General features: G+C 48.7%; 1 protein-coding gene across 1 annotated transcript; it reads right to left on the minus strand.

The window, feature by feature from the left end:
• Positions 1-370: 370 nt before the first annotated feature.
• On the minus strand, positions 371-27990 carry KLHL35 (kelch like family member 35). Its single transcript, XM_034759155.1, has 7 exons — positions 27827-27990; positions 17048-17938; positions 12346-12530; positions 10522-10640; positions 6102-6290; positions 2041-2229; positions 371-1072 (listed from the first exon to the last, which is right to left on the minus strand). The coding sequence occupies exons 2-7, from the start codon at positions 17935-17937 to the stop codon at positions 884-886; spliced, it is 1761 nt and encodes a 586-aa protein (XP_034615046.1). The 5' UTR covers position 17938; positions 27827-27990; the 3' UTR covers positions 371-883.
• Positions 27991-27993: the final 3 nt, after the last annotated feature.

Below are 27993 nucleotides of genomic sequence, written 5' to 3' on the forward strand. Positions count from 1 at the left end.
TGTAATGAACTGGGAAACTGGAATCTGTAGTGGAATCTTTCTTGTCTTAAGCAGATCCCTGGTAGGGCTGAGCTGATAAAGATCATTCAGTAGAATCGGATCCCTTTCAGACACTTGAAACGACTTCAGACTGGCCCAGGAGAATTTGGGGGATTTTGAAATGTTTTCCCCCATCCCACATTGGGATATAAAAAAAGGCAAAAAAATCTCAAAAAATTCCACAAATTGAAAAATATTAAATAATAATAAAATCAAATCACTTCAGGGCATTTTAACTGTTTCTATAATTTCAAAACGTTTTGTTCAGAATGTGTGTGTGTGTGTGTGTGTGTGTGTGTGTGTATGTGTGTGTGTGTGTGTGTGTAAACGGACTAAAATTTACAAGCAAAAATTCACTTAGTCTGGAACAACTGGAACTTTCCTTTTTTTTAAACCGAAAGTTTTCGGAGTTGGAACTCTGTCGAATCAGACGCCGTTTTGCCAACGGTTTTGGTTCTGACAAAAAAAATAAGAATGTTTTGTCCAAAAATTGCTGACGAGCTTTACTTGAGACCTACTGGTCTTAGCGCAGTGTTCCCTGCCCCGTATGTTATGCACTGCCCACATCCCTCCTGCCCCAGCACAAAGCAGCATTCACCTCCACCAAAACAATGACAGCAATGACTTAATATTTGCAGTCGCGACTCCCCTCACCCGCACCCCCACCTCCCTTCCGGCTGGTGCCTCACAGCCACAGCATGCCTGCACTGGTCACTTGACGTTGCTCTTCCACATAGACTGGCACATAACAGTAACGAACAGGACAGAGGGTCATTTTTTGGCACTGAGGGTAACTGCCTTCTCCAGGGGGATTCTTCCTGGGGAGGGGAAGAAAGCGGCAGGGTCATCGGCTCATGCGCTGGAGAATGGTAACGCAGCCATGGTAACTGGTGCAGCGTTGCAGAGGGGGCTGCTGTGCCACGTTCCCCGTCACTGGGTCAAAGGTGAACGCTTTGTCCGTGCCTTCCCCATTCTCATCCCGGCCGCCCAGGATGTAGATCTTCCCACCGCACACCGTCACCCCACAGCTCTCCTGCAGGCAGAGGGGAGGAAAGAGAGGTGAGGGCATCTCTCCCAGCTTCGTACAACAAGGCTCAAAGGGGAGGTTTAACAAGGAACAAAATGGGGATCATGCTCTGGTCTCAACTGACTCCACTCAGACCTGTCTAGCTGTGAGATCACACATCTAGCAGGGAGAGAAAGGGGGGAAAGCAGAAAACAGGAGGTCTGGGGCCTGGAGGTTGTGAGTCCCTGGGGGTCAAGAGGGCTGTTTCTGGGCAATGCTTTTGGATTTTTATGGATGTCTAGAGAGCAAACATGGGAGGTCCTGCCTGAACCGAGTGATGTGATCTTTTCTGTTCTATAGTGTGCTTCTCAGAACTAGCAGATGCTCACAAGAGGTGCAATAAGGCAGTCCGTCATCTCCACGGGAAATTCACTGCACTTCGGGCTTACTCATGCAAACTGTCAACAGGGTTTTGGTTTGTTTGAATAGAAATACATATTTTTTTAAATTTCTTACCGCATTTTCAGCCATAAGAAATCTGACTTTTTTTTTAAATTTATTTTAAATGAAAAATTTTCAGGTTTTTCTTTTCCCCCCAAAATGAAAAACAAATCTGAATTTTTGTCTTTTCAAAAAACAATTTTTTTTACCGCAACCTACATAGTTATACCAAAAAACAAAATTCAGTTTCCCTCCCCCCATTTAAAAAAATCAGAAAATGTTTACCGAAATGAAAATGTTCATTCTAGATGAAAAAGCCATTTTTAATTTAAAAATAAAATATATGTATTGCCAAAAAATTTCAGCCAGCTCTGGTGTGGAGCAGTGACTATTTACATGCTTGAATTTAAGCATGTACTTAAGTGTTTTTACTGGATTAGGGTCAGAGCTCTTAGCACCTTGTCTTTAAACTTCTGCAAAGATTCTCATGTTCACAGAGGATATTCTAGAGAATGAGGTGACGTTCAGAGCCTCGTACTGAAATTTCTCCTTACCAGAGGTCCTGGGAGAGTGGCCACTTCTCTCCAGGTGTCTTTTCTGGGATCGTAGCAGAAGATTTTACTCAGGAGTCCACCCACAACGTAGATCATGTTGTCCAAGGAGACAGCATTAATGCACCTCTGATAGAAGGGGGTAGGAGACAGGAATGTCCATTTGTTCTCCTCAGGATTATAGCACTGGAGCTGGGAGGAGAAATAGGAAATCAGCTATTGAAATACAGACTCTCGTGGTGTCCCTGCTCAGGCAAAATCCCAGTAACTAAAACCCAACACCATAGGCACCGATTTTGACTTTTCCCCAAGGGCGCTGCTCCGCCCTGAGGTCCCCCCCCCCCCCCCCCCCCCCCCCCCCCGTTCCGCCTCTTCCCGCCCCCATTCTGCCCCTTCCCCAAAGGCCTTGCCCTCGCTCCTCTTCCTGCCTCGTCCCCAAGGCCCCACTCGCTAGTCTCCACCCTCCCCCAAGCCCCTCCCTGAGCCACCAAACAGCTGTTTGGTGTCACTGCCTATCAGCTGATCAGCGTTACTGTCGAACAGCAGTGGCTGGTGGGTACTGAGCACCCACAATTTTTTTCTCTGGGTGATTCAGCCCCGAAGCACCCACTGAGTCAGCGCCTATGCCCAACACACGCTGATGGCACAGTCCCTTTGAGTCAAGGCCTTGCTGTGCATCTATCAACAAATGAATAAATGTAGAAGGAGCATGGTGCAGTGGACAGAGAACAGGACTTGGGAGTCAGGACACCTGGTTTCAGTTCAGCTCTGACACTGATACACTCTGTGACTTCAGGCAAGTCACTTAGGCCCAGATTTGTAAAGGTATTGAGGTGCCTAACTCCCAACGAAACCAATGGGAGTTAAGTGCCTACATGCCTTTAAAAATGTGGCCCTTAGACTTCAGTTATTTCAGAAGTATCCACTAATTTTGGGGGCCCAACCAGATGCCTTAAGGGGCCCGATTTTCAGAAGTACAGAGCAGCTGCACCTCCAAAAGAATTCAAAGGGAGCTGTGAGCCCTCAGCACCTTTGGAAAACAAATCAGGCCTGTAAGTGTCAAGTTGGCCCCCTGAAAAATAAAATACCCAAAGACAGTGGACATTTGAAAATGTAGGCCTCTGCCTCGCAATTGCCCAGTCTGTAAAATGGGGATAATGCCTGCCTCCCGCAGGGGCATGTGTGCATCTGACTAGATTAGTTCCATGTCTGTGAGGTGAACTGAAGATAAAAAGTGCTGAGTATGTCTTATTAATATAATGACAACTATTAACGAGCGAGTCCTGGAGCAGCATATCTGGTGTGTAGAGGCCTTCCCCAGTCAGATAATCCCCAAGGAATAAGCAGTGTGATCATCTGAAACACTCTGAACATGCCCATAATCCGCTGTACACCACTGCGGGTAGGTGGGTCTACACTGCAATTAGACACCCACGGCTGGCCCGTGCCAGCTGCCTTGGGTTTGCGGGGCTTGGGCTGTTTAATTGCAGTGTAGATAGGGGCTCTGGCTCTGGGATCGTCCCACCTCGCAGGGTCCTAGAGCCTGGGCCACAGCCTGAGTCTACACTGCAGTTAAACAGCCCCTTAGCCCAAGCCTCGCAAGCCAGAGTCAGCCGGCACTGGCCAGCTGTGAGTTTTTAATTGCAGTGTGGACCTACCCTGAGGGACCCACGCATCTGTGGTATTACAGGCAGAGCAGGGCTTGTTTATTTGAAATAGGGTTTGGATGGGGGTTAGTTTTGTATGCGGACAGCACCGCGGATCTCTGCACTCACACAGGTATGCTAATATTTTATTACAAGAACACTTTGTAACGTTCATCAATCACAGCCTGCGGGCTGCTGGCCTGTCCCCGAGAGGGCTAACACCACAGGCCCGTGCATCCTTCAGGGCACAGTCTATTCTTTAGACACAATCCAACAGTTCAACCTCAGTTCCCCATATAAAGCTGGTTTTCCCCCTGACCCAGGGGTCTTCTGCAGGGGCCCAGAGACCTCTCCCCTCGCACGTCTCTCCCCAGCTCCAGGGCCTGCCACAGGAGCCTGCCTCCCTCCTGAAGTTCTCCTTTCCAGTTTAGCCACTTGCAGGCTTCGATACCGACTGGATCAGTCTCTGCGGGAAAGTGGCTCATCAGCCATAGATGAGGCTGGGTCCAAATCCCCTTAAAGAGCCAGCCTGTGAGAGAGCTCCCCATGAGGTGTAACCTGTATTGTAAATGCTTCGGGGCGGCAGGGCCTGTCAGTTCAGTATTTGTACAGCTAGGGTTACCATATTTCCACAATCAAAGAAGAGGGGGGGGGGGGGGGGGGGGAAGCCCCACCCTAGCCCCGCCCCCATCCACTCTCTCCCACTTCCCACCCCCTGACTGCCCACCTCAGAATCCCAAGCCCCCTGCTTCTTGTCCCCTGACTGCCCCCTGCTGAGAACCCCCCACCCTAACTGCCCCCCTAGGACCCTATCTGTCCCCTGACTCCCCCGACCCTTATCCACTCGCATGGGTGGCAGGGTTGTAGAAATTTTGGTGGTGCCCAGAACCCAACCCCCCGACCTGCCTAAGGCTCTGGGAGGGGGCTTGGGTGGGGGGAGGAGGTCTGGGGTACAGGTCCTGGGCTGGGGATTAGGGTGCAAGAGAGGTGCAGGCTCTGGGATAGAGTTTGGGTGCGGGGTGCAGGCTCCGGGGTGGGGCAGGGGGTGGGTGTGCAGGAGGGGGTGAGGGGTGCAGGCTCTGGGATGGAGTTTGGGGTGGGAGGCGGTGCAAAGGGCGGGGGTGCAGGCTTTGGGAGGGAGTTTGAGGGCAGGAGGGGGTGTGTGGGAAGGGGGGAGGGGGTATGGGAGGGAGTTTGGGGATAGGAGGGGATGCAGGGGTGAGGGCTGTGGGTCTGAGAATGAGGGGTTCATGATGCAGGAGAGGGCTCAGGGATGGAGCAGAGGATTAGGGTGCGGGGAGCTGAGGGCTCAGGGCTGGGGCAGAGGATTAGGGTGTGGGGGGATGAGGGCTCTGGCTGGGGATGAGGGGTTCATGTTCCAGGAGGGGGCTCAGGGCTGGGGCAGAGGATTAGGGTGCAGGGGGCTGAGGGGTTTGGGGCATTGGAGAGGCTCGGGGCATTGGAGAGGCTCAGGGCTAGTGTGGAAGGGCAGGGTAAGGGCAACCTGTCTTCCCATTAGTGGATGGGGGATGCTAGGACCTGGGGGCAGCAGACAGCAGTTGCTGCCAGCTCTGGCAGTACAAGCAGGCAAGGGAGAGGCAGGCAGGGAGCGGGGAGCCACGGGGAGTGGACGTGCGGGGGGGGGTGGCAGGTGGAGGCTGGGGACCCATCCAACCCTCCCCCTGCTCCCTGACTGCCCCCCGGGACTCCCCTTACCATTCTGGCTCCACGTGTAGGCAAAACACGCTGCCTGGTGGGTCAGTTTGTGTGTTACACAGGGCTGCAGAGAGAGGGAGGGGGGAGCAGGGGAGGGCTCTGGCTGCTGGAGGCCAATGGGAGCAGCTCAATGGGCCCAGCAGCCCATCAGCAGCCACACTCGGCATGGGAGGGAGGGAGAGAGGCAAGGGAGAAAAAAACCCTGGACATTTTAACCTTGTTACCAATTCCTCCTGGACGGCTATTTAGAGACGCAAAAGCCGGACATGTCTGGGGAAATATGGACGGATGGTAACCCTATGTACAGCACCTGGCACAATGGGGTCCTGGTCCATGACTAGGGATCTTAGGCACGACTGCAGTCCAAACAACAATAATGAGGTAGGCAGAGTCAATATTATCGCCTTGTTACAGATGGGGAAACTAATGAACAAAAAGTGAGCGATTTGCCCAAGGTCACACAATAAGCAAGGAATGAAACCCAGGCGACTTGACAGCCAGTCCTCTGCACTAACCACTAGACAGCTCTCCCCTACTACAACCACAAATAGGTCAGCAACATCACAGCTGGAGAAGTGGGCACTGAGAAAGCACCTGAAAACAACAGTCAAACCCTCCCGCTCCTTGTTTACAAGACGTCTCAACCAAAGCAAACTCGCTGAGCTTTCCCTTTATCCTCACCGTGCCCTGGCACCACGGTACCTTGTCTGTGTTTGCGCTGTCATCCACAGCGCCCCCAATCACGTAGAGCTTGTTCAGACAGGGGACCGCAGCCGCCGAGCTCACCGCTTCCAGCAAAGGGGCGACAGCCGACCAGCTGTTGGAGAACGTATCGTAGCATTCCACGCTGGCCAGGCGGTAAAAGCCGTCAAACCCCCCCACTGCGTAGATCTGCCGTGGAAGGAGCAGAGTCAGTCGGCAGAAATCATATCGGGAGGGAGGGGCACCGGGATACAGAATCAGACACCTGATACTGGGCATAACGATCCCGTAAGGGCATGTGCAAAAGCTGTCTTAGGGCCTGGAAAAGAGACAAACAGCTAGAGTGCAGAGTGAACTATTAGCAGGAAGGTGTGTAGGTAGAACAGAGCGGCTTGTCCATAGAGGCCTGGGATCACCCAATGCTAGTTACTCCCTAAGCACACTTGGGCAAGGATTAGGAGATTGGGGGAGATCAGAACAGAGTACAACAGCTGCTGGGTGGAAGCAGGCTCCGGTAGAGATTTCTCAGTCTTTAAGGAAAAGGGACACCCCTGAGTGGGAAAACCAGGAGCATGGACAGGATGGGGCTTTGAGCACTTTTATTTGGAATTTTTGTTAATTTAATAAATCCAGCCCCCAGGAAGGGCACTGATGACCTGGAGAAGAATTTCTATCTGGCGTTCTTACGGGGCCATGAAGAAGAGGGGGAAACTGAGGCAGGGTGCTACAGCGCCATCTCTGGCCACAAGGGAGCACACAGGAGGTGATCTGCCCTGTTACTGTGAGACTGAGGGGCACCAGGACAGAGGAAACACCCACACCTTAAACTCCACAAGGTAAGCAACAGGATGCACCATTTTTAAACCTCTGGGCTGCATGTTTTGCACACAAAGATCGAGTCCAGCTTTCTAACAACATAGCTCTGTACCCTTCAATTATATATTTTATTGTTACAAGTATCAGATTTTATAGTAGGCCATTTAAGCAACACTAAGCGCCTGATCAAACACGGAGATTTTTGTCATCGGCTTCGATAGCAGAATTGTGCTGTTCTCCTATATCATATAGCCAGGAGGAGTGAAGGAATTCCTACAGCCCAGCTGTATTCTCACAGAGACAGAAGTGACTGCTGCTAGCACACAGAATCATAGAAATGTCGGGCTGGAAGGGACCTTGAGAGGTCCCCTAATCCTGTACTGAGGCAGAACCAAGTAAACCTAGACCAGCCCTGACAGGTGTTTGTCCAACCTGGTCTTAAAAACCTCCAAAGGTGGGGATTTCACAACCTCCCTTAGAAACCTAATCCAGAGTTTAACTACCCACATAGTTGGAAAAGATTTTCCTAATATCTAATCTAAATCTCCCTTGCTGCAGATTAATCCCCTTTCTTCTTGTCCTGCCTCCAGCGGAAGTGGAGTGATCACCATCTCTTAGCATAGTCGAAGACTTGTCAGCTCCCTCCTTGGTCTTCCTTTCTCAAGACTAAACATGCCCAGTTTTGTTTGGTTTTTAAACCTTTCCTCATAGATCAGGTTTTCCAAACGTTTTATCGTTTGTGTTGTTCTCCTCTGAACTCTCCAATTTATCCACATCTTTCCTAAAGTGGGGCACCAAGAATTAGACGCTCCAGCTGAGGCCTCACCAGTGCCGAGTAGAGTGAGACAATTACTTCCCACATCTTACGTACGACACTCCTGTTAATACACCCCAGAATGAGATTAACCCTTTTTGCAACTGCATCACATTGTTCACGCTCATTTATTTTGTGATTCATTATAATGCCCAGATCCTTTTCAGCTCGGTCGCTACCTAGCCAGTTATCACCCATGTTGTAGTGGTGCATTTGATTTTTCCTTCTTAAGTGAAGTACTTTGCACTTGTCTTTATTGAATTTCATCTTGTTGATTTCAGACCAATTCTCCAGTTTGTCAAGGTCATTTTAAATTCTAATCCCAAGTGCTTGCAAGCTCTGCAGGTTTGGTGTCATCCACAAACTTTATGAGCATACTCTCCGCCACTCCATTATCCAAGTCATTAATGAAAATATTGACTAGTACTGGACCCAGGACTGACCCCTGCAGGACCCCAGTAGATACGCCCTCTCAGTTTGATAGTGAGCATTTAATAACTACTCTGAGTACAGTCTCTCAACCAGTCTCTCACCCACCTTATAGTAATTTCATCTCAACCACATTTTGTAGTTTGTTTATGAGACCAGCATGTGGGGCTGTGTCAAAAGCCATACGAAAATCAAGCTATACCACATCTATGGAGGATAGGTCCATCAACAGCTATTAGCCAAGAGGATCAGAGAGACAACCTCATGCTCCAGGCGCCCCTAACCTCCATATGTCAGAAGCTGGGAATGGGCGACAGGGGATGGATCACTTGATGATTACCTGTTCTGTTCATTCCCTCTGGGGCATCTGCCATTGGCCACTGTCAGAAGACAGTATGCTAGGCTAGATGGGCTATTGGTCTGACTTAGAGGGAGGGATAGCTCAGTGGTTTGAGCATTGGTCTGCTAAACCCAGGATTGTGAGTTCCTCCTTAAGGGGGCCATTTAGGGATCTGGGGCAAAATCAGTACTTGGTCCTGCTAATGAAGGCAGGGGGCTGGACTTGATGACCTTTCAGGGTCCCTTCCAGCTCTATGAGATAGGTATAACTCCATTTAAAAAAAAAGTATGGCCATTCTTATATTTTACTGATTCCCCACTATCCACTAGACCAGTAACCCTGTCAAAGAAGGACATTAGGTTGGTTTGGCATGATTTACTCTTGAGAAATCCATGCTGGCTATTTCTTATAACCCTATTATCCTCTAGGTGCTTACAAATCGATTGTTTAATCATTTGTTCCAGTGCCTTTTTAGGTGTCACAGTTAGGATGACTGGTCTATAAGGCCTTTGGTCCCCCTTTTAAAGATACCGTCTATGTTTGTTCTTCTCCAGTCCTCTGGGACTTCACCCGGCCTCCATGAATTCTCAAAGATAATTGCTAATGGTTACGCGATTGCTTTAGCGAATTCCTTAAGCATCCTAGCATGAATTTCATCAGGCCCTGTCAACTTGAATACGTTCATTTATCTAAATATTTGTTAAACCGTTCTTTCCCTATTTTGGCTTGCGTTCTTTCCCCCTGGTTGTCAATATTAATTGTGTGGAGTATCTGGTCACCATTAACCTGACTAGTGAAGACTGAAGCTTTAAGTAACTTCTTATTTCCTTTTATGTCCCTTTCTAGGTGTAACTCTCTGTGTACCCTAGCCTGTCTGATTCTGTCCCTAAAAGCTCATGCTTTTCTTTTGTACTCCTCCTGAGCAATTCGTCCATGTTACTACTTTGTGGTGACTTTCTAGTAATTAAAGAGCTCTTCATGGAGTCATATGTCGTCATCTTATTCTCCCTATCTTCCCCTCCCAGGGGGACAGCGTGCAGTTGTGCCTTTAAAATTGTCTCCTTGAAAGACTGCCAGACACAGGTGCTAGCTTCCTCATTTCCCCGGGGGTCTCAATCCCCACTCTGCTCCAGGCCTCGCCCCCACTCCAGCCCTTCCCCCAAGGCCCCACCCCAGCCCCACCTCTTCCTGCCCCTGCTCTGCCTTTTCCTGTCACATTCTGCCCCTCCCCTGAGCGTGCCCCACCCTCACCCCCAGAGCCTCCTGCACGCCGCTGAACAGCTGATCCACAGCAGGTGGGAGGTGCTAGGGGGAGGGGGAGGAGGTGTTTAGCAGGGCCGCCAGGGGATGCTGAACACCTACAATTTTTTTTCCATGGGTGCACAGCCCCGGAGCACCCACGGAGTCGGTGCCTATGCTGCCAGCTCTCCTGTATTCCTTTAGATTTTCTTCCCATGGGACCTGTCTCATGTTCCTATGTATCTGCTGTTACCGTGGGAGGAGGAATGAGTGCCGAAGCCCATAGGCGCCAACTCTGTGGGTGCTCCGGGGCTGGAGCACCCATGGGGAAAAATTAATGGGTGCTCTGCACTCACCAACAGACAAGCTCCCCCCTCCCTGCCCCCCCAACCCACCTCACCTCCGCCTTGCCTCCTCCCCTGAGCGCGCCGCATCCCCGCTCCTCTGCCTACCTCCCAGCGCTTGCCACCGCAAAACAGCTGTTTCACAGCATAACAAGCTCTGGGAGGGAGATGGGAGGAGCGGGAACGTGGCGCGTTCAGGGGAGGAGGTGGGGAAGAGGCGGGGCCGGGATTTGGGGAAGGAGTCAGATAGGGGCAGGGAGGGGGTGGAGTGGGGGTGGGGACTTCGGGGAAGGGGTTGGAATGGGGTCGGGACGGGGCAGAGTGGGGGGGGGGCCGGGGGCAGAGGGGGGTTGAGCACCTATGCCGAAGCCTCAGTTACTAGGTTTGGTCGATAGTCTATAACTCCAAACTGCAGACTGAGGGGAATGAAGTACGTACCTTGCCCTGAAGAGTCGCCATTTTGTGTCTCCATCTGCCCTTGTGCAGACAGGCAACTTTGATCCAGACGTTCAGCTGGGAGCTCAGCACCCAAACATCGCTGCTGTTGATGTGCCCTCCTGGAAGACAGACAGAGAGGCCCCAGGCCATCAAGGGGAGAGCCACCCAGACCCAAGGGGTCCTGAGGCAGCTTAATGTAAATGACAGACACCACCATGCAGTGATGTAGTGCCTGACGTAGGGATCTCGCTTGTAGAGGCCGAAGGTGGAAAAGGAGGAGAAAGAAAAGTCTCAAAGAATGTTGGCCATCCTTACAGGATGGGGGACTATCCTGAGAAGTGGGGACTCCGAAAACAGATGGTGGGGGTGCGGGGATAATCAGCAGAATGCGACCTTCCAGTGTGACGCTGTGGTCGTTCTTATCGGCTGCGGAGCTTGCCAACCCAATTTGCGGCAGCCTCCTCAGCGGAGCGCAGAGCCCTCCGACCAACATCCAATCTGGTCCAAAAGCAGTCACGAGCAATGTGAGACGTTGTCGGTCTTTGGCCGCAGCCGCATGCAGGGTCCTCTCGTTGGCCCCAGGAGTGAAGGCCGGCTGCACGTTGACCCAGGCCCATTCAAAAATCGGTTCAGAAGGACCCATGAGCACCGTAGTAAATCAAAGCCAGGTACCCGCAGGGTCGGGTCCGTTATAACAGACTGGTTTCTGTTGCCAGCTGCAGACCATTCTTCATGCCACATCGACATTGCAGAGAAATCTGGGCAGGACAAATAAGCCCACAACAGGTGCCTCAACCACAAGCGTGCTCTTGGGTGGTTGAAGAGGTCTGTGTGTCGTGGTAGGCACAGGATTGCCCTGATCTTCTCGGGTTGCTACAGCCAGAATGGCTAACGATGGATGTGTGGAGGAATAACGTTGCTGGATGTGGGGAGTCACATACAGCATTAGCAGTGACATGGTGGTGAAAAGAGCGAATGTGATCTTGGGATGCATAAACAGGGGAATCTCGAGTAGGAGCAGAGGGGTTATTTTACCTCTGTGTTTGGCACTGGTGTGACCCCTGCTGGAATCCTGTGCCCAGGTCTGGTGCCCACAATTCAAGAAGGATGTTGACAAATAGAGGGTTCATAGAGGAGCCACAAGAACGATTAAAGGATTAGAAAAAACGCCTAATAGTGAGATTCAAGGAGCTCAATCTGTTTAGCTAAACAAAGAGAAGGTTAAGAGGTAACAGTCTAAGCATCTACATGGGGAACAAATATTTAACAATGGGCTCTTCAATCTAGCAGAGAAAGGTCTAACATGGGCCAGTGGCTGGAAATTGAAGCTAGACAAATTCAGACTGGAAATAAGGTGTAAGTTTTTAACAGTGAGAGTAATTAACCATTGGAACAATTTACCAAGGGACGTGCTGGATTCTCCATCACTGACAATTTATAAACCAAGATTGGATGTTTTTCTAAAAGCTCTGCTCTAGGAATTATTTTGGGCAAGTTCTATAGCGGTCAGACTAGATGATCACAAAGGTCCTTCTGGCCTTAACATCTACGAACCTATGGCCAAGATGATATATTGGGAATGAATTCTCGGCCACTTACATTTCCAACTCTAAGTACAAGGAACACTCCTAACTACTACGGTGTGACAAGAGCAGAAAAACACAGACCTGCATAACATACTTTGCGATAGGTCCTAGACGCACACGGGTAACAGACCCAGGTGACGCTGCAACTGGGGAGGAGAGCAGCACGGCGCCTGAATCAGCCGTTTCTCTAAGAAATGCTTGGAAGGGTAGCTGCGGGGCTGTTGCGTGGGTTTCTCACCTGATATATACACGTCATTCTTTAGGGTGCAGGCTGCAAACTCCGATTTGGTGTACCCTGGCACGCTAGAGAGAGCTGTCCACTGCCTGCTCTTCGGGTGGTACATATCAGTGAAGGGGAGCTTCAAGAGGCCTTTCTTATCACAGCCGCCTATAACTACTATGACCTCTGCTAATTCCATGAACCTAGAATGAGAAACACATGGATAAATATTAAAGCAACAGTCCCAACTTTCTGTTCTATTGTCGTGCTCCAAGCGTCATCCTCCTACCGTATTGTCTGGTAGAAAGCACTATGATACCTATTACCATGAGGAGTCCCATTGGGATAGGCAGTGTTATCTAGTGGATATGGCACTGGATTGAGAGTCGGGAGACCTGGGTTCTATTCCCAACTCTGCCACTGACTTTCTGGGTGACCTTGGGCAAGTCACTTCACCTGTCACTCAATTTCCCCTCCCACCCTTTGTTCACCTTCACTATTTAGATTGTAAGCTCTCTGGGGCAGGAGTTATTATGGGTTTGTGCAGTTCAAAGGCGTTGTCCAGCTTCTGTTAAATAGAGTCAAAGTTAAAAGTGTTGCTTGTGATCTTCAAAACTCTCCACAGGATTGGCCCAGCTACCTGAAGTCCCCACTCTGTGATCATTGCCTCTCCTGACAGTCATGTTCCTCATGACCAAGAAAGCTGCCAGCCTTAGGAGCGAGACCAGTGACCATAGGAGACAGAGCTTTCTTGGCAGCTGGCCCATGGCAAACGCACTGCCAGAAGAGATTAGAATTGACACACGGCAGCTGCTGTACTAGCTAGCAATAAAATAAAAATGGAAGGAGGGAAACTCCAGCCAACTGGTTAACGGAGGGGCAGGGGAAGGATGATTGGGGTGGTAGCTCAGGACTTGAGAGTTCAATTCCCTGCCTCCAACCAGGCCGATTCCTGTAGACAAGTGTCAGAACACACTGCAGCAGCAATCAGTCTTGAGAGTTTGGACGGAACACAAGGTTTGCCATCCCAGATCAGACCCTTGCCCATCAGCAGCCCATACTCGCTGCTTTGGTGAAAAACAGAACAAACTAAATCTCCCAGTCAATCTGTGCGATGCATCAGATAGCGGGACTCCCTCCTGACCCCTGTGGACAATGCCAAGCAGGGAGGGGTCGCAAGTGCTTTGGACGATAGGATTAAAATTCAGAATGATCTGGAGAAATGGTCTGAAGTAAGTAGGATGAAATTCAATAAGGACAAATGCAAAGTACTCCACTTAGGATGGAACAAATCGGTTGCACACATACAGAAAGGGAAATTACTTTTGCAACACTGTTGCAAAAAAAAGCAAACATCAAATTCTGGGCTGTATTGGCATGAGTGTTGTAAGCAAGACACAAGAAGTAATTCTTCTGCTCTACTCCATGCTGATTAGACCTCAACTGGAGTATTACATCTAGTTTGGAATGCCACATTTCAAGAAAGATGGGGACAAATTGGAGAAAGTCCAGAGAAGAGCAACAAAAATGATTAAAGGTCTGGAAAACATGACCTATGAGGGACGATTGAAACAATTAGGTTTGTTTAGTCAGGAGAAGAGAAGACAGAGAGGACATGATAACAGTTTTCAAGTACATAAAAGGCTGTTCCAAGGAGAAGGGAGAATAATTGTTTTCCTTTACCTCTGGGGATAGGACAAGAAGCAATGGGCTTAAATTGCAACAAGGGTGGTTTAGGTTGGACTTTAGGAAAAACTTCCTGTCAGGGTGGTTAAGCACTGGAATAAATTGCCAGGGAGGCTGTGGAATCTCCATCACTGGGGATTTTTAAGAGCAGGTTGGACAAACACCTGCCAGGGAGGATCTCAATAATACTTAGTCCTGCCATGAGTGCAGGGGACTGGACTAGATGACCTCTCAAGGACCCTTCCAGTCCTACAAGTCTATGAAAGCAGCTGATACCCTCAGGCATGAGATTTGATTATTTGTCACTCAGCACATATAATTACAATGCTATCATTGTCCATGGAATGATCCTGCCCCTTTTTTAAATCCATTTGACTTAAATCCATGCGACTTGTGGCAGTAAATTCCACAGCCTGATGGCACCCTGCATGAAACAGCAATTCCTCCAGTAGCCCCTAACTGATCGTGCTGCTGCAGCTCTGGGGAAGCAGCATGGCCTAGCACGCTAAGCACTGAGTGGGGGATTCTCCAGTCATATTTCTTGCACCCACACTGTGCTTTGGGCGTCTGTCCCTTAAATTAAAAGCCACTCAAAACAACACAAAAGGATTGTCCATAAACAGTGGCACCCGCCCACTGCCTAGAGCTAATGAAAACCAAAAGAGGGAAATTGCAGAAGATGGACACTTGGTCTTACGTTTTATTTAACTTCTGATTTTTTTTGATCCATTCTATAGTTAGTGGAAAAACGAGGGGGAAGAAGGGGAAATTTGCAAAAAAAATGGTGCGGAAAAGTGTTGCCCTTTTTCCACCAGAATTCAAAATTTTGGACCAATTTTTTCATAGAAATTTCAAAATTCCAAAAAATTTTGGCCAGCTCATTCTGAGACTGTGAACCTCCAGTAGCCTTCTCTGGTAAGGGGGGAGAACAACATTAGCCTGCTTTGGGAAGCGTTTCCAGATGTACAAGTGAAGCCAGAGTGGAGTAAAGAGTTGTATCTGGCAACGGGTTAAAGTTTTAGAATCAGAAGGGACCATTATATAGTCTAACTTCCTGCATAAAACGGGCCAGAGAATGTCACCCAGTAACTTCTACATTAAGCCTTCAACTTTTGTTTGAGCTAGAGCCTCTCTTTAAATCAAGACTAGATTTTTTTTTAAAAGACTTCAAGTGATGGAGAATCCACCACAACTTGTGTCAATGGTTAATTTAACCTCACCGTTGACATTGTGTGTGTTTCTTCTACTCAGATTTTTCTCACTTCAGCTTCCAGCCATTGGGTTTCATCTTTTTCTGCTGGATTAAAGAGCCATCTACTATCAGAAATCTCTTCCCCAGCTAGCAGCAACGTGCCTGCAGACCATGATCAAGTCACCTCTTTGCCTTCCCTCGGATAAACTAAGCAGACTGAGTTTCATTAGTGTTTCACCACAAAGGCATGTTTTCCAATCATTCTTGTAGCTCTCTTTTTTGAGCCCTTTCCAATTTAAGTAAAGGCAATTTAGGAAGGCATTAGCATGAGGAACCATATAAGTAGCTCATGTGAATTTTAGGGACTTTGAAATAAACCACCACCACTAGCTAACGCTTATGCACAAGTCTTCTCAGAACCAGGACTATTGGGGCTGGATGATATTCCTTTACTGCAAGGAAGAAAAGCATCTTTCGCTGCTGTGATGCATGGCTAGAAAGGGTTAAACATCCTGCAGAATAAATGATTCATATTCAACCCTTAAAGACACTTGGGGACATAATGTTTGTGTATTTACATATATGTCGGTAATGGTCAACAATGGAATCAACAGTCCCTGTCTATGTTGTATTCTGATAATTCAGGGATCAAAAAAACATCCTAGCATTGAAATGAATTGTAAACACAGGCTATCGCTGTGTTCTTCTCTCTTTGAAATGTATAGCAAATAATCTGTGAATGGTGGAGGAACAAGCAAATGGCCTTATGTTAATTTGTATAGCTAAGTACCGGCGATGGACGTCCTTCAAACTCATCCTAATTCCCTATTGTTCCCCAAGGGACTCCAACGTGTCAAAGAAGGCTTGACATTGTATAAAAGTTCCTTGGGTCCTGATCCTGTTCATCTCAGATCTGCTTGATGCTTCATCAGGGGAGGCTTAAGCCACCAGATTGGGATCCCAGTGCTGACTGGTCCACTCTGCAGGGCCGGCGCAACCCATTAGGCGACCTAGGTGGTCACCTAGGGCGCTACAATTTTGGGGGCGGCGACCGCGGCAGTATTTCGGCGGCGAGACCTTCCGCTGCCTCTGTAGTGGCGGCATTTTGGGGCAGGACCTTCTGATGCCTAGGGCGGCAGAAAAGCTGGCGGCGTTCCTGCCACCCTGAATATGATATTGGACATTGGATTATAACCTATTAACTATTTCTAAAAGAACTCTTTGTAACTACAAAGCACCATCTCTGCTGTGTATCTGAACCTCAAGAATTAAACTCATGTCTGTACGTATATTGACCTTTTAACCATACTCTCTCTCTCTTTTCTTTTTGAATAAATTTTAGTTTAGTTAGTAAGAATTGGCTGTAAGCGTGTATTTGGGTAAGAGCTGGAATATTCAATAACCTGGGAGGTAAGGTATCCGATCCTTTGGGAGTGGTAGAACCTTTTCTTTTATATGATGAAATACGATTTTCAGAAATCTTCATCATATTTGACTTGGGTACCTGGATGGAGGCCTGAGGCTGGGTACTTTAAGGGAACTGTATTATTGACTTCTGAATAATCAGTGTGGTAATAAAGAAGTTGTTCTATGCTGACTTGGTGAATCTAAGTATTGAATTATCCACCAGCTTTGGGGTTTGTCTGCCCCATTCTTTGCACTTCACCCTGAGTGACCTCCGCTGGCCCCTGCTCACACCTGCTATGTAAATACTGGTGAAATATTTTGGGCTGAGTTATACAGGAGGTCAGACTAGATGATCACAATGGTCCCTTCTGACCTTAGTATCTAGGAATCCGTGACTCAGATATGCAGCTTTAGGAGACAGTTTCCTGTTTTTACCTCCTAGGCCTTGACCGCAGAGAGCTGACTTCATTCCCAAGGATATAGTACTTCCGTGCTTCGTGCAGTAAAGGGATGCACTCCTTGGAGTCCTGGATGAGCTCGTCCATTTCAACCTTTTCCAGGAAGTACATGGGATCCAGCAGAGGGAGGCGCACGTGCTCAAGGAGATCTTTCAAAGCTCCTTTCCTGGTGGCAACATCATGCCGTACCCACCGCATCACCGCTTCGAAGACCACTTCCTCCTTGGGGACTACCAGCTGCTCATCTGACAAATACTTGACCAGCTCCTTCACGCTCAGCTCCAGGAACTCCTCATGACATGACACCTCCACGAAGCCTTCTAGCATAAACCTCTTGCTCTTCTCAGCCAGGGAGATGATGGAGAATGAGTCAGCAAACTTCAGGATGCCCAAGCAGTTGCATGGGTGAAGCTGGCCTTCAAGAAAGGTGACACACGCATCTGTGAGCTTGGAGATCTGAAGCAAGTTGGATAGCTCTAAGATGTCTTCAACATTGTCTTCCTGAATGACTATGTTTCCCCCATACATATAGTCCAGGAGGAGGCTCATGGTGGAGGCAGAGATCTTCTGGATGTTGATGATGTCTTGATGGCCTTCCTTGAGGCTACCACCGAACATGGCCCGGAAGTAAGTGCTGTTGGCTGACAAGGTGGCCCGATGGCAGGGGAACTCCTGCCCATCAATCAAGAGCACCACGTCCGTGAAGATGCCACTCTGCCGGTAGGAGTTCAGAGTCTGGAGGATTTGCTCAGCATGGCAGGACCCACTGCAGAGTTTCATGTGCAACTTTTCTTTGCTCTGCTCTCGAGTTGCATTTTCAAGGCTGCTCGTTCTGTAGCTAGATTCTTCTTTTATCAGCCGATGCATCCTAATTTCAGGACAGGGGTGGAGGGGACAGAATAAGGAACACAATGAAACAATTGTCAAATTATTGGTGACTAACATCAGCTCATTAAGAATTGGCTAAAATTGCTCTTAAGTTAAAAGATTTTGTTGCAGGCACTCATCATAACATTGAACAAACCTGCAGGTCCCTAGGACTTTCCAGGTGTAACCAGGTCATAAGGAACTTCATAGCAACAGCAGGAATTAAGGCCCTGATTCAGCAAAGCCCTGAGCCACATACTTACGTTTAAGCACATGCTTAACTCCCACCAAACCCCCAGGATGTACGCATGTGCTTTAGTTCTTTAATGAACAGTGGCCAAAATTCAGATCCTCTTACTCTCAAAGCACAGACCCCTATGGTTTTGCGGAAAGGAAATCTCTTACCTGTAGCTCAGAGATCAGCTGAGCATACAATAGAAGGCAGTGGCACATGCATGAGGAGGCCTTGTCTGTGGCTGCTCCAGGTCAGTTCCCGGATTCCACCAGCCATGGGCAACACAAGCACTCTTCTCTAGGCCTACACAGGACCCGCTGTCACTCACCAGTTAGCAACAGATATATCCCAACCCTGGAGCCCTCAGAGCATCTCCCTGGAGCATCCAGCCCCTGTGTCCACTAGACACTCCCAGTGTTCACAGAAACAACAAGGAGTCTGGTGGCACCTTAAAGACTAACAGATTTATTTGGGCATAAGCTTTCATGGGTAAAAACCTCACTTCTTCGGATGCATAGACTGAAAGTTACAGATGCAGGCATTATATACTGACACATGGAGAGCAGGGAGTTACTTCGCAAGTGGAGAACCAGTGTTGACAGGGCCAATTCAATCAGGGTGGATGTAGTCCACTCCCAATAACAGATGAGGAGGTGTCAATTCCAGGAGAGGAAAAGCTGCTTCTGTAATGAGCCAGCCACTCCCAGTCCCTATTCAAGCCCAGATTAATGGTGTTAAATTTGCAAATGAATTTTAGTTCTGCTGTTTCTCTTTGAAGTCTGCTTCTGAAGTTTTTTTGTTCAATTATAGTGACTTTTAAATCGGTAATAGAATGACCAGGGAGATTCAAGTGTTCACTTACTGGCTTATGTATGTTACCATTCCTGATGTCCGATTTGTATCCATTTATTCTTTTGCGGAGGGACTGTCCGGTTTGGCCAATGTACATGGCAGAGTGGCATTGCTGGCACATGATGGCATATATAACATTAGTGGATGTGCAGGTGAATGAGCCCTTGATGGTGTGGCTGATGTGGTTGGGTCCTCTGATGGTGTCGCCAGAATAGATATGGGGACAGAGTAGGCAATGAGGTTTGCTACAGGGATTGGTTCCTGGGTTGGTGTTTCTGTGGCGTGGTGTGTAGTTGCTGGTGAGTATTTGCTTCAGGTTGGGGGGTTGTCTGTAAGCGAGGACTGGCCTGCCTCCCAAGGTCTGTGAGAGTGAAGGATCATTTTCCAGGATAGGTTGTAGATCGTGGATAATGCGCTGGAGAGGTTTTAGCTGGGGGCTGTATGTGATGGCCAGTGGTGTTCTGTTATTGTCCTTGTTGGGCCTGTCCTGTAGTAGGTGATTTCTGGGTACCCGTCTTGCTCTGTCAATCTGTTTCCTCACGTCCCCAGGTGGGTATTGTAGTTTTACGAATGCTTGATAAAGATCTTGTAGGTGTTTGTCTCTGTCTGAGGGGTTGGAGCAAATTCGGTTGTATCTTAGGGCTTGGCTGTAGACAATGGATCATGTGATATGTCTTGGATGGAAGCTGGAGGCATGTAGGTACGTATAGCGGTCAGTAGGTTTCCGGTATAGGGTGGTGTTTATGTGACCATCACTTATTTGCACCGTAGTGTCCAGGTAGTGGATCTCTTGTGTGGACTGGTCCAGGCTGAGGTTGATGGTGGGGTGGAAACTGTTGAAGTCCAGGTGGAATTCTTCAAGGGCCTCCTTTCCGTGGGTCCATATGATGAAGATGTCATCAATGTAGCGCAAGTAGAGGAGGGGCACTAGGGGACGAGAGCTGAGGAAGCATTGTTCTAAGTCAGCCATAAAAATGTTGGCATACTGTGGGGCCATGTGGGTACCCATAGCAGTGCCACTGACTTGCAGGTATAAGTTGTAACCAAATCTGAAGTGATTGTGGGTGAGGACAAAGTCACAAAGCTCAGCCACCAGGCTTGCTGTGGCCTCATCAGGGATACTGTTCCTGACAGCTTGTAGTCCATCCTCATGTGGAATATTGGTGTAAAGTGCTTCTACATCCATGGTGGCCAGGATAATGTTTTCAGGAAGAACACCAATGCATTGTAGTTTCCTCAGGAAGTCGGTGGTGTCTCGAAGATAGCTGGGAGTGCTGGTAGCATAGGGTCTGAGGAGAGAGTCCAAATAGCCAGATAATCCTGCTGTAAGAGTGCCAATGCCTGACATGATGGGGCGTCCAGGGTTTCCGGGTTTATGGATCTTGGGTAGCAGATAGAATACCCCTGGTCGGGGTTCTGGGGGGGTGTCCATGTAGATTTGTTCCTGTACTGTAGCTGGGAATTTCTTGAGCAGATGGTGTAGTTTCTTTTGGTATTCCTCAGTGGGATCAGAGGATAGTGGCCTGTAGAATGTGCTCTTGGAGAGTTGCCTGGCAGCCTCCTGCTCATAATCCGACCTGTTCATTATGACTATAGCACCTCCTTTGTCAGCCCCTTTGATGATAATGTCAGAGTTGTTTCTGATGCTGTGGATGGCATTGCGTTCTGTACGGCTGAGGTTATGGGACAAGTGATATCTGGGCTTGAATAGGGACTGGGAGTGGCTGGCTCATTACAGAAGCAGCTTTTCCTCTCCTGGAATTGACACCTCCTCATCCATTATTGGGAGTGGACTACATCCACCCTGATTGAATTGGCCCTGTCAACACTAGTTCTCCACTTGCGAAGTAACTCCCTGCTCTCCATGTGTCAGTATATAATGCCTGCATCTGTAACTTTCACTCTATGCATCTGAAGAAGTGAGGTTTTTACCCACGAAAACTTATGCCCAAATAAATCTGTTAGTCTTTAAGGTGCCACCAGACTCCTTGTTTTTGTAGATACAGACTAACACGGCTACCCCCTGATAGTGTTCACAGAGTTGCTGCTCCCAAAGGAGCAGCACACCCCAGCTTACCAGTTCCACCTGAGATCACCGCTCCACTCAACTCACAGCACTTAGATATGTTTATAGTGAAAACAAATAGAAGCAAAGAATAGATTTGGGTGATTGCCTAAGTGGAAATTTTGGGAACAATTGGTTACATGTAAAATAAAATCATCACACATTCTGGAGCCTCGATTTAATCAACAAGATACTCTCGTGTCTGACAGGACAACGCTCACCCAAAGTCCTTGCAGCAATTTAAAGCCGGGCTGGCTGTGACCCTCCCTTCATGAGTCAAACCCACAATCAATTTGCCTTTTCGATGGAGGATCCAGGGTGTCCCCTGGATCGATCAGAACGAGCCTTTGTTTTAGATAAACAGGACACTGCCCTGCTGACTGTTTTTTCTTGTAGATTTTGTACTCAGCAACTGGTTCAGTATGTAAATAGGCCTACAGTGCGAGGCATATAATAAACAATATGCAAGCGGCCAGACACGGAGCTAGGTGTCTTACCTCCGGCTTCAAAGAAACATTCCTGAGGAATGTCACGTCCTGGTGGCCTGCTTTAATCCCAGGACCTTAACATAATTTCCAGTATAGATACGTAACTCCTTCAATACTATCCGTACATACATTTCGCAACGATTAGGACAGCCAGAGAGCTACTGGTGCAGAGACATCACACGCCATGCTTTGGTGAATTACTGTGCATGTGTGTGACCCAGGGGACCCCCGTTAAACCCTACGCACCCCATGTGTCCTCTGCCAGTGGGCACCAGGAGGTCCCCAGGTCACATATACGCCTTTGATTCTATGAAATTAAATATGTTGAAAACTATCCCAAACTAACAGCATGTTAAGGAAGGGCTAATACACTAGGGTACTGGGGGGGGGGGCGTGACACACACCTCTTGTGAGTGCCTCCTGTCACTGGGTGTGGTACTGCAATCTTTTTTTTCTCCTGGTGCCCCCTATAGGTTGTCAACCTCATTAGGCAGGTCTTCAGTGGCTCAGTCCTCCAGCCGAGTCATACAGTCAAAATGGATGAACCCCTTCCAGGTAGCAAAAGTCCAGCAAGCTCCCTGCCCTCACCAGGGTCTTCAGCTGCATCTCTGGGCCCTTTAAATTCCATCTTTCACTCAGACTTCTAAGGGAGCCTTGTTCCATTCTCGGAGCCCAGGTCACTTCCCCAGGGGCCACATTGGGGAATCCAGGCCACACACTACTCCGGGTCCCATCCCAGCCACGTACTGCTGCTACTGCTTTTCCCTGGTCTTTTTCCCACCTCACCCCCTGACTTTCACCCATTACTTTAGGGTCACAGTTCTCAGGTCCTCTCTCCCCAGATCCAGTAGATGCAGCCCGTTGAGCTCCTCTGGCGAGAGCAGAGTCCCCTTCCTTACTCCTCTGGCCCCAGCCAGGAACTGACCAGCTTAGGTGCTGCAGCTCCTTTTATCTGAGCCTGCTGGGCTCTGATTGGCCATACCACCTCTCTAGGAAGGCCTGGAAGACCCACCTTCATTGCTCCTTTCCTGGGGTGGGGTGTGGTAGGACCACAGGGCCTCTGGAAGGGGGCCTTGAAGGCCCTGGTCCACCCCATCACAGGTACAAGCCAGGAATAATTTTGTAACCCCCAGCTATAAAACATGTAGAGAATTGAAAGGAAAGGAAAATTACTGTCTATTCATGGTGTTTATATGGCCCTCATAGCACCTCATAATCTTTAGTGTATTTATCCTCACAACACCCCTGTGAGGCAGAGCAGTGTTATCATTTCCCATTGGGCAGGTGGGACACCGAGCCAGAGAGAGAGAGACACTAAGTGATTTGCTCAAGGTTAGAGAGCTCAGATGTGAACCTGAGTTTCCAGAGTCCAAGGGTAGTGTTTTTTGGGGCCCAAGGTTCTCTGGTCACACATCAGATTCTCACACCCTAGAGGCTGGTGGTTAGGGCACTGGGAGGTGGGTGATCCATGGCCAAATCCCGGCTATGCCTGATTCAGGGATGTGGGATGAAAAGCTCTGCCTTGACTCAAACAGAGCAAGGACCCGAACTTGGGTTTCCCATGCTGTAGAGCAGTGGTTTTCAAACTTTTTTTCTGGGGACCCAGTTGAAGAACATTGTTGATGCCTGCGACCCAAGGGAGCTGGGGATGAGGGATTTGGGGTGTGGGAGGGGCTCAGGTGTGGGGCAGAGGGTTGGGGTGTGTGCAATGTTTTGGGGGTCATCCAGGCCAGTAAGGGGGTTCGGTCACCGTCTGCCTGGTAGCCCTGGGTGTCTTGTGGCTCTGCAGCGTTGGTCCAGAGATCTGACCGAACAGCTGGCCAGCAGCCCACAAGCCTCACGCTGGCTTTCACAACCTGGGTCCTCCTTGCAGGCTGACCTGAGTACCCTTCCAGCCCTGAATTCTCCCCCAAATCCAGTCTCTCTCACCAGACCGTCTCAGAGAAAGGGTTCAGTTCTCTGCCTTTACAAAGACAGGCAGCCACTCCAACCTGCCAGCTTTCTAGACGCACACACTGTACTGATGATTTATAATGAAAGCAAAACAAGTTCATTAACTGTGGATTAAGTGATCCCAAGTAAAAGAGCAAAAGGTAGAGATGGTTAAAAGCAAATAGAAGGGAAAACATGCATCTAAGAGCCGAATTTAATCTCACATAATACAGTTTTTATTCAAAAGGATTTCTCTCACCCAGAGTCTCCTTGCCAGCCTTTTACTTGCCGGGACCCATCACGGAGATCTTTGTTTTGGTTTGGTTTCTTTGGTTTCTCAGGTGAAGTAAAAGATGGAGTCTCTCTGACCTGATCTCTCCAAAGGAATGTTTTTGGCCTGGTCTACACTCGGCAATGCAGTCCGTGTAGCTACATTGGCTCAGGGGTGTGAAAAATCCACACCCCTGAGCAACGGAGTTAAGACGACCTAATCCCCAGTTTAGACAGCGGTAGGTCAACAAGAGAATTCTCCTGTCAACCCAGCTACCAGTTCTGGGGGAAGCAGATTACCCAAGCTGATAGGAAAACCTCCTCCTGTTGGCGTAGGTAGCACCTTCACTGAAGCACTACAGTCTCCTGTGTCTCTCTGGGGTGCAGGGGTCATGTTAATTCTCTGGCTCTTGAGTTCAGGAATAGGTTAACCTCTCTGTCCCCCACCCCCCACACACACTGGTTTAGCTCACTGGCTTGGTTTACTGCCAATATTTAAATTGAGGTAACCCACATTCCTTGGTCTAGGACACATCCATTTATCACCTTTACCTAGGCTAGGGTGTCTGGCCTTAAACATAGGTGACCAGATGTCACGTTTTTAAAGGGACAGTCCTGTTTTTTGGGATTTTTTCTTATATAGGTGCCTATTACCCCCCCACTCTCGTCCCGTTTTTTCACAGTTGCTATCTGGTAACCCTACTTAAACATGTTTTAGTAGCATCATACAGAGAGAATTCGTGACCTCACACAACGGTAACATAGGCATTTTACAATAATATTAATAACCAATGAGCTATTAGCTTTCATAGGTCACCTCACAAGGCCTATTTTGTAGAAATATTCTTGCAGTAGCATGTAGGGTGGGAATACAGAAGGGCCTAGGGTCATGGTGTGACCACATGCCTTCAGTGGAGATACATCATGGGACGAACTTGGCTCATTATGCAGCAAAGAGGAGCTACTAGGATTACAGAGGGAGATTTAAAAAAAAAAAAAAATCCTTCCCAATAATTTCTAAGACATAAACATCTGGAACCACAGACCAGATTCAATGTCTTCCAACATCCCTCCTGAAATCCCGTTTCCATGGTCACTTCCCTTGGCCTGTCTGCTGAGATTAGCAACAGAGGTACCAATGTGGTGAGGGGTTGGGGATACCAGGAGGAAATGGATTGAGATCACCAGACTCATTTTTGATGGGGAGCTGACCAGCCACGCCCAGCTTCTCTTCTGTCCATCTCTCACACATGCAGAACACCCAGCCCCTCACCCACCATAGTCCATTTTCCAAGCAGCTCCCATTTTCCCTCCATCGATTCTTTATTCTTCTTTCCATAAATGCAGACGTACTTGTGGGCACAAAGCCACTGGGAAAGCTAGACCGGACACGGCACTGGCGAACACACCAGTGGGACCAGATCCTCAACTGGTGTAAATCAGTGTAGCTCCACTGGTGTAAATGCAGCTGCACCCACATCATGGGACTGGTCCTCAACGGGTGTATCTACAGACAGCAGTGCTAGGGGACCTAGAGGTCCCACTCTTCCACAGTTAATACAGATCTTCCTACCCAAACTGCAAGGGGAGGGATAGCTCAGTGGTTTGAGCATTGGCCTACTAAACCCAGGGTTGTGAGTTCAGTCCTTGAGGGGGCCACTTAGGGATCTGGGGCAAAAATCAATACTATGTCCTGCTAGTGAAGGCAGGGGGCTGGACTCGATGACCTTTCAAGGTCCCTTTCAGTTCTAGGAGATGGGATCTCGCCAGTTATTAGGCTTACAGGTAAGAGCAATAAAGATGTGGATCATGTTTAATGCCCCCTTTAAGGGACGTAACCGGGGTGTGCAAAGTCAGGGCCTTGTTCTCTTTTGTCATCCTCTTCTTACACGTTTCATTGGTCTCCCATTGCCTTTGAAGCTTAAGCCGCAGCCTGAGCAGTGCTAATTGCAGCTCTGGTTTCCCATTGTTCCGGCTCACATTAGGAATAACCCAACCTTCTCGCCCTCTCGCGTGAGCCCACAGACTCTTTGCTAATGCCAAGCACCTGCCCCTGACGAGGCGATTCAGAAACCACTTTATCCTCCAACAGCTCTAGCCAACCTCCCCACCCAGGGCCCCTTTAACTGGGCTCTTCGGTGCTGCAGGTCCTGTTTCCAAACATGGGGACTGTAACAGGGCACTCAAATCCCCTGGCTGGCTGCTCTGCTCTGCCCTTCAAAGGCCATTTGGGCACCTAATTACGGATATTAATGTCCAAGATGGGAATTCAGTGCCCTATTCAGACACCCACGTTTGAAATTGGGGCTTGACTAGCCGGAATGAGGACTGTCAGCATGTGACCTAAGAGATGGGCCAGAACCAATCCCCCAGGCCCAAACCTTCCCGCAGGGGTTAACTGCGTAGCTCAGGCCCAGCCTTGTTACGTGGCTTTATACCAAATCACAGCCACCAGCACACAGACCCCACAGGGCTCTCACCTGGGACCTCAGCACCAAAAAGCACTTGAGCTTAAGCAGTAACTCCATCAGCAGCTCTTTGCTGTGCTGGAACCAGCTACTACAGAAAGAGGTGACCGGATGCACCAGGCTATTATTATTATTTAGCTCTCATCTGTTGATCTCAAAGTCCTTTATAGAGGAGGTTGATATTATCCCCATTTTACAGAAGGGAAAACTGAGGCACAGAGAAAGGAAGTGACTTGCCCAAGGTCACCCATCAGGCCAATGTGGCAGAGCAGGAAATAGAACCCAGGTTTCCTGAGCAACAGTCCTGCGCTCTATCCACTAAACTGCCTCCCTTGCTAGTTGTATTAGTTCGTTGTCCAGGGGATGATAACGGGTCTAAAGTGCTCTCAGACTATTGTATTGCACTGTTGAAACTAACAATGATAAAAACTATGGATTAAGATCTGGTCTCTACTAGAAATAATTTTGAAAAAAAAATCCCATATTAAAATAATTTTCACCAATTTTTTTAAACAAACAAAATTAACTATCTGGGAAAAGGATGCCTTGGTTTTAGATTCATTTTCAAGGCCATTTTTGAAGCGCCTCTTATGGGTTTTGCAGTACAGGTGTCAGTGAAGCATGGAAAAAATCTCCTGTCATTTACGAAGCTTTTGGTCATTCAAATTGTAAAGTTTGACAGTTTTGTTCCACTTTCCTGTCTGATCACTGGACTATGCTGTGCTCTCTGGTATAAAGTGGCCTGATTTTATTTCTTTTACAACAGTGTAGATCAGCAGTAGGGTATCACATAGGGAGGAAGGATGATCTAGTGTTTAGGGAACTAGATTGGGACTTGAGAGACCTGAGTTAAATTCCCAACTCCTGCACCCTGGGTGACCTTGGACCACTCACTTAATTTCTGTAGAGTTGGGATAACGGCACTTCTCTACCTCACAGGGTCTCGTGAGGATAAAAGCCATGAATGACTGCGAGATGCTATGATGCTGAGAGCTTGAAACAACAGAAGAGTCAGTTGAGTTACGCAGGGGTAAGCGAGCCCCAGAATGTCCCTAAGAAAAGGGTCCTTTCGTGATGCATCTCAAAGAAAATGACATTGATTTCGATTGAGGTAATTCATCCGAGTTAAACAAAGAAAACCGTGAAAACCACCTGCACAGAGCGCGCCTTACTGCTGTGACCCACACGAGCACCAGGACTTTGTACAGCCTGGCATCGCATTGTATAATGAACAGCACAGGTGTGTGGCTGAGGATCGGACAACCCCCCCACCCCTCCCAGCCCTGATCTCCAAGTCCCAAGCTGCGGGTGTCACTGAACAACCCTCCACATTACCCTGGCTCCGCTGGGCTCCTGCCAGCCAGCACAAAGAGAACCCCTGGGTATTGGCCCAAACCTCTCACTCCCTGTCCACCCCCTTTACCTAATGTGCATGAATCACAGGGCAAAGAGGCCACTTGCCTCTTCCAGTTGTCAATTGCTCCCAATCCCCCCCCCCGCACAGCCCGCATGGCAGGTGTCACAGAGATCCCTTTTGTTCAGGAAGAAGGGGGCCCTCATCCGCAAGGCAAGTACTTACCTGGACCACAGCTAGGACCAGTGAAGCTACAGCTCCGCTTCTCTTCCCAATGCAGGCGGCATTGAGGAGAGGCGGCGAGATCAGCCCTGCTGCGGCTGCTGGGGAAAAGCACAAAAGCCCACACAGGGAGAAAGGGGTAGCAATCTGCTTTTGTTCCGCCAGTCCTG

This window comes from Trachemys scripta, chromosome 1 (assembly GCF_013100865.1).
Source record: "Trachemys scripta elegans isolate TJP31775 chromosome 1, CAS_Tse_1.0, whole genome shotgun sequence".
Taxonomy (NCBI): Eukaryota; Metazoa; Chordata; order Testudines; family Emydidae; genus Trachemys; species Trachemys scripta.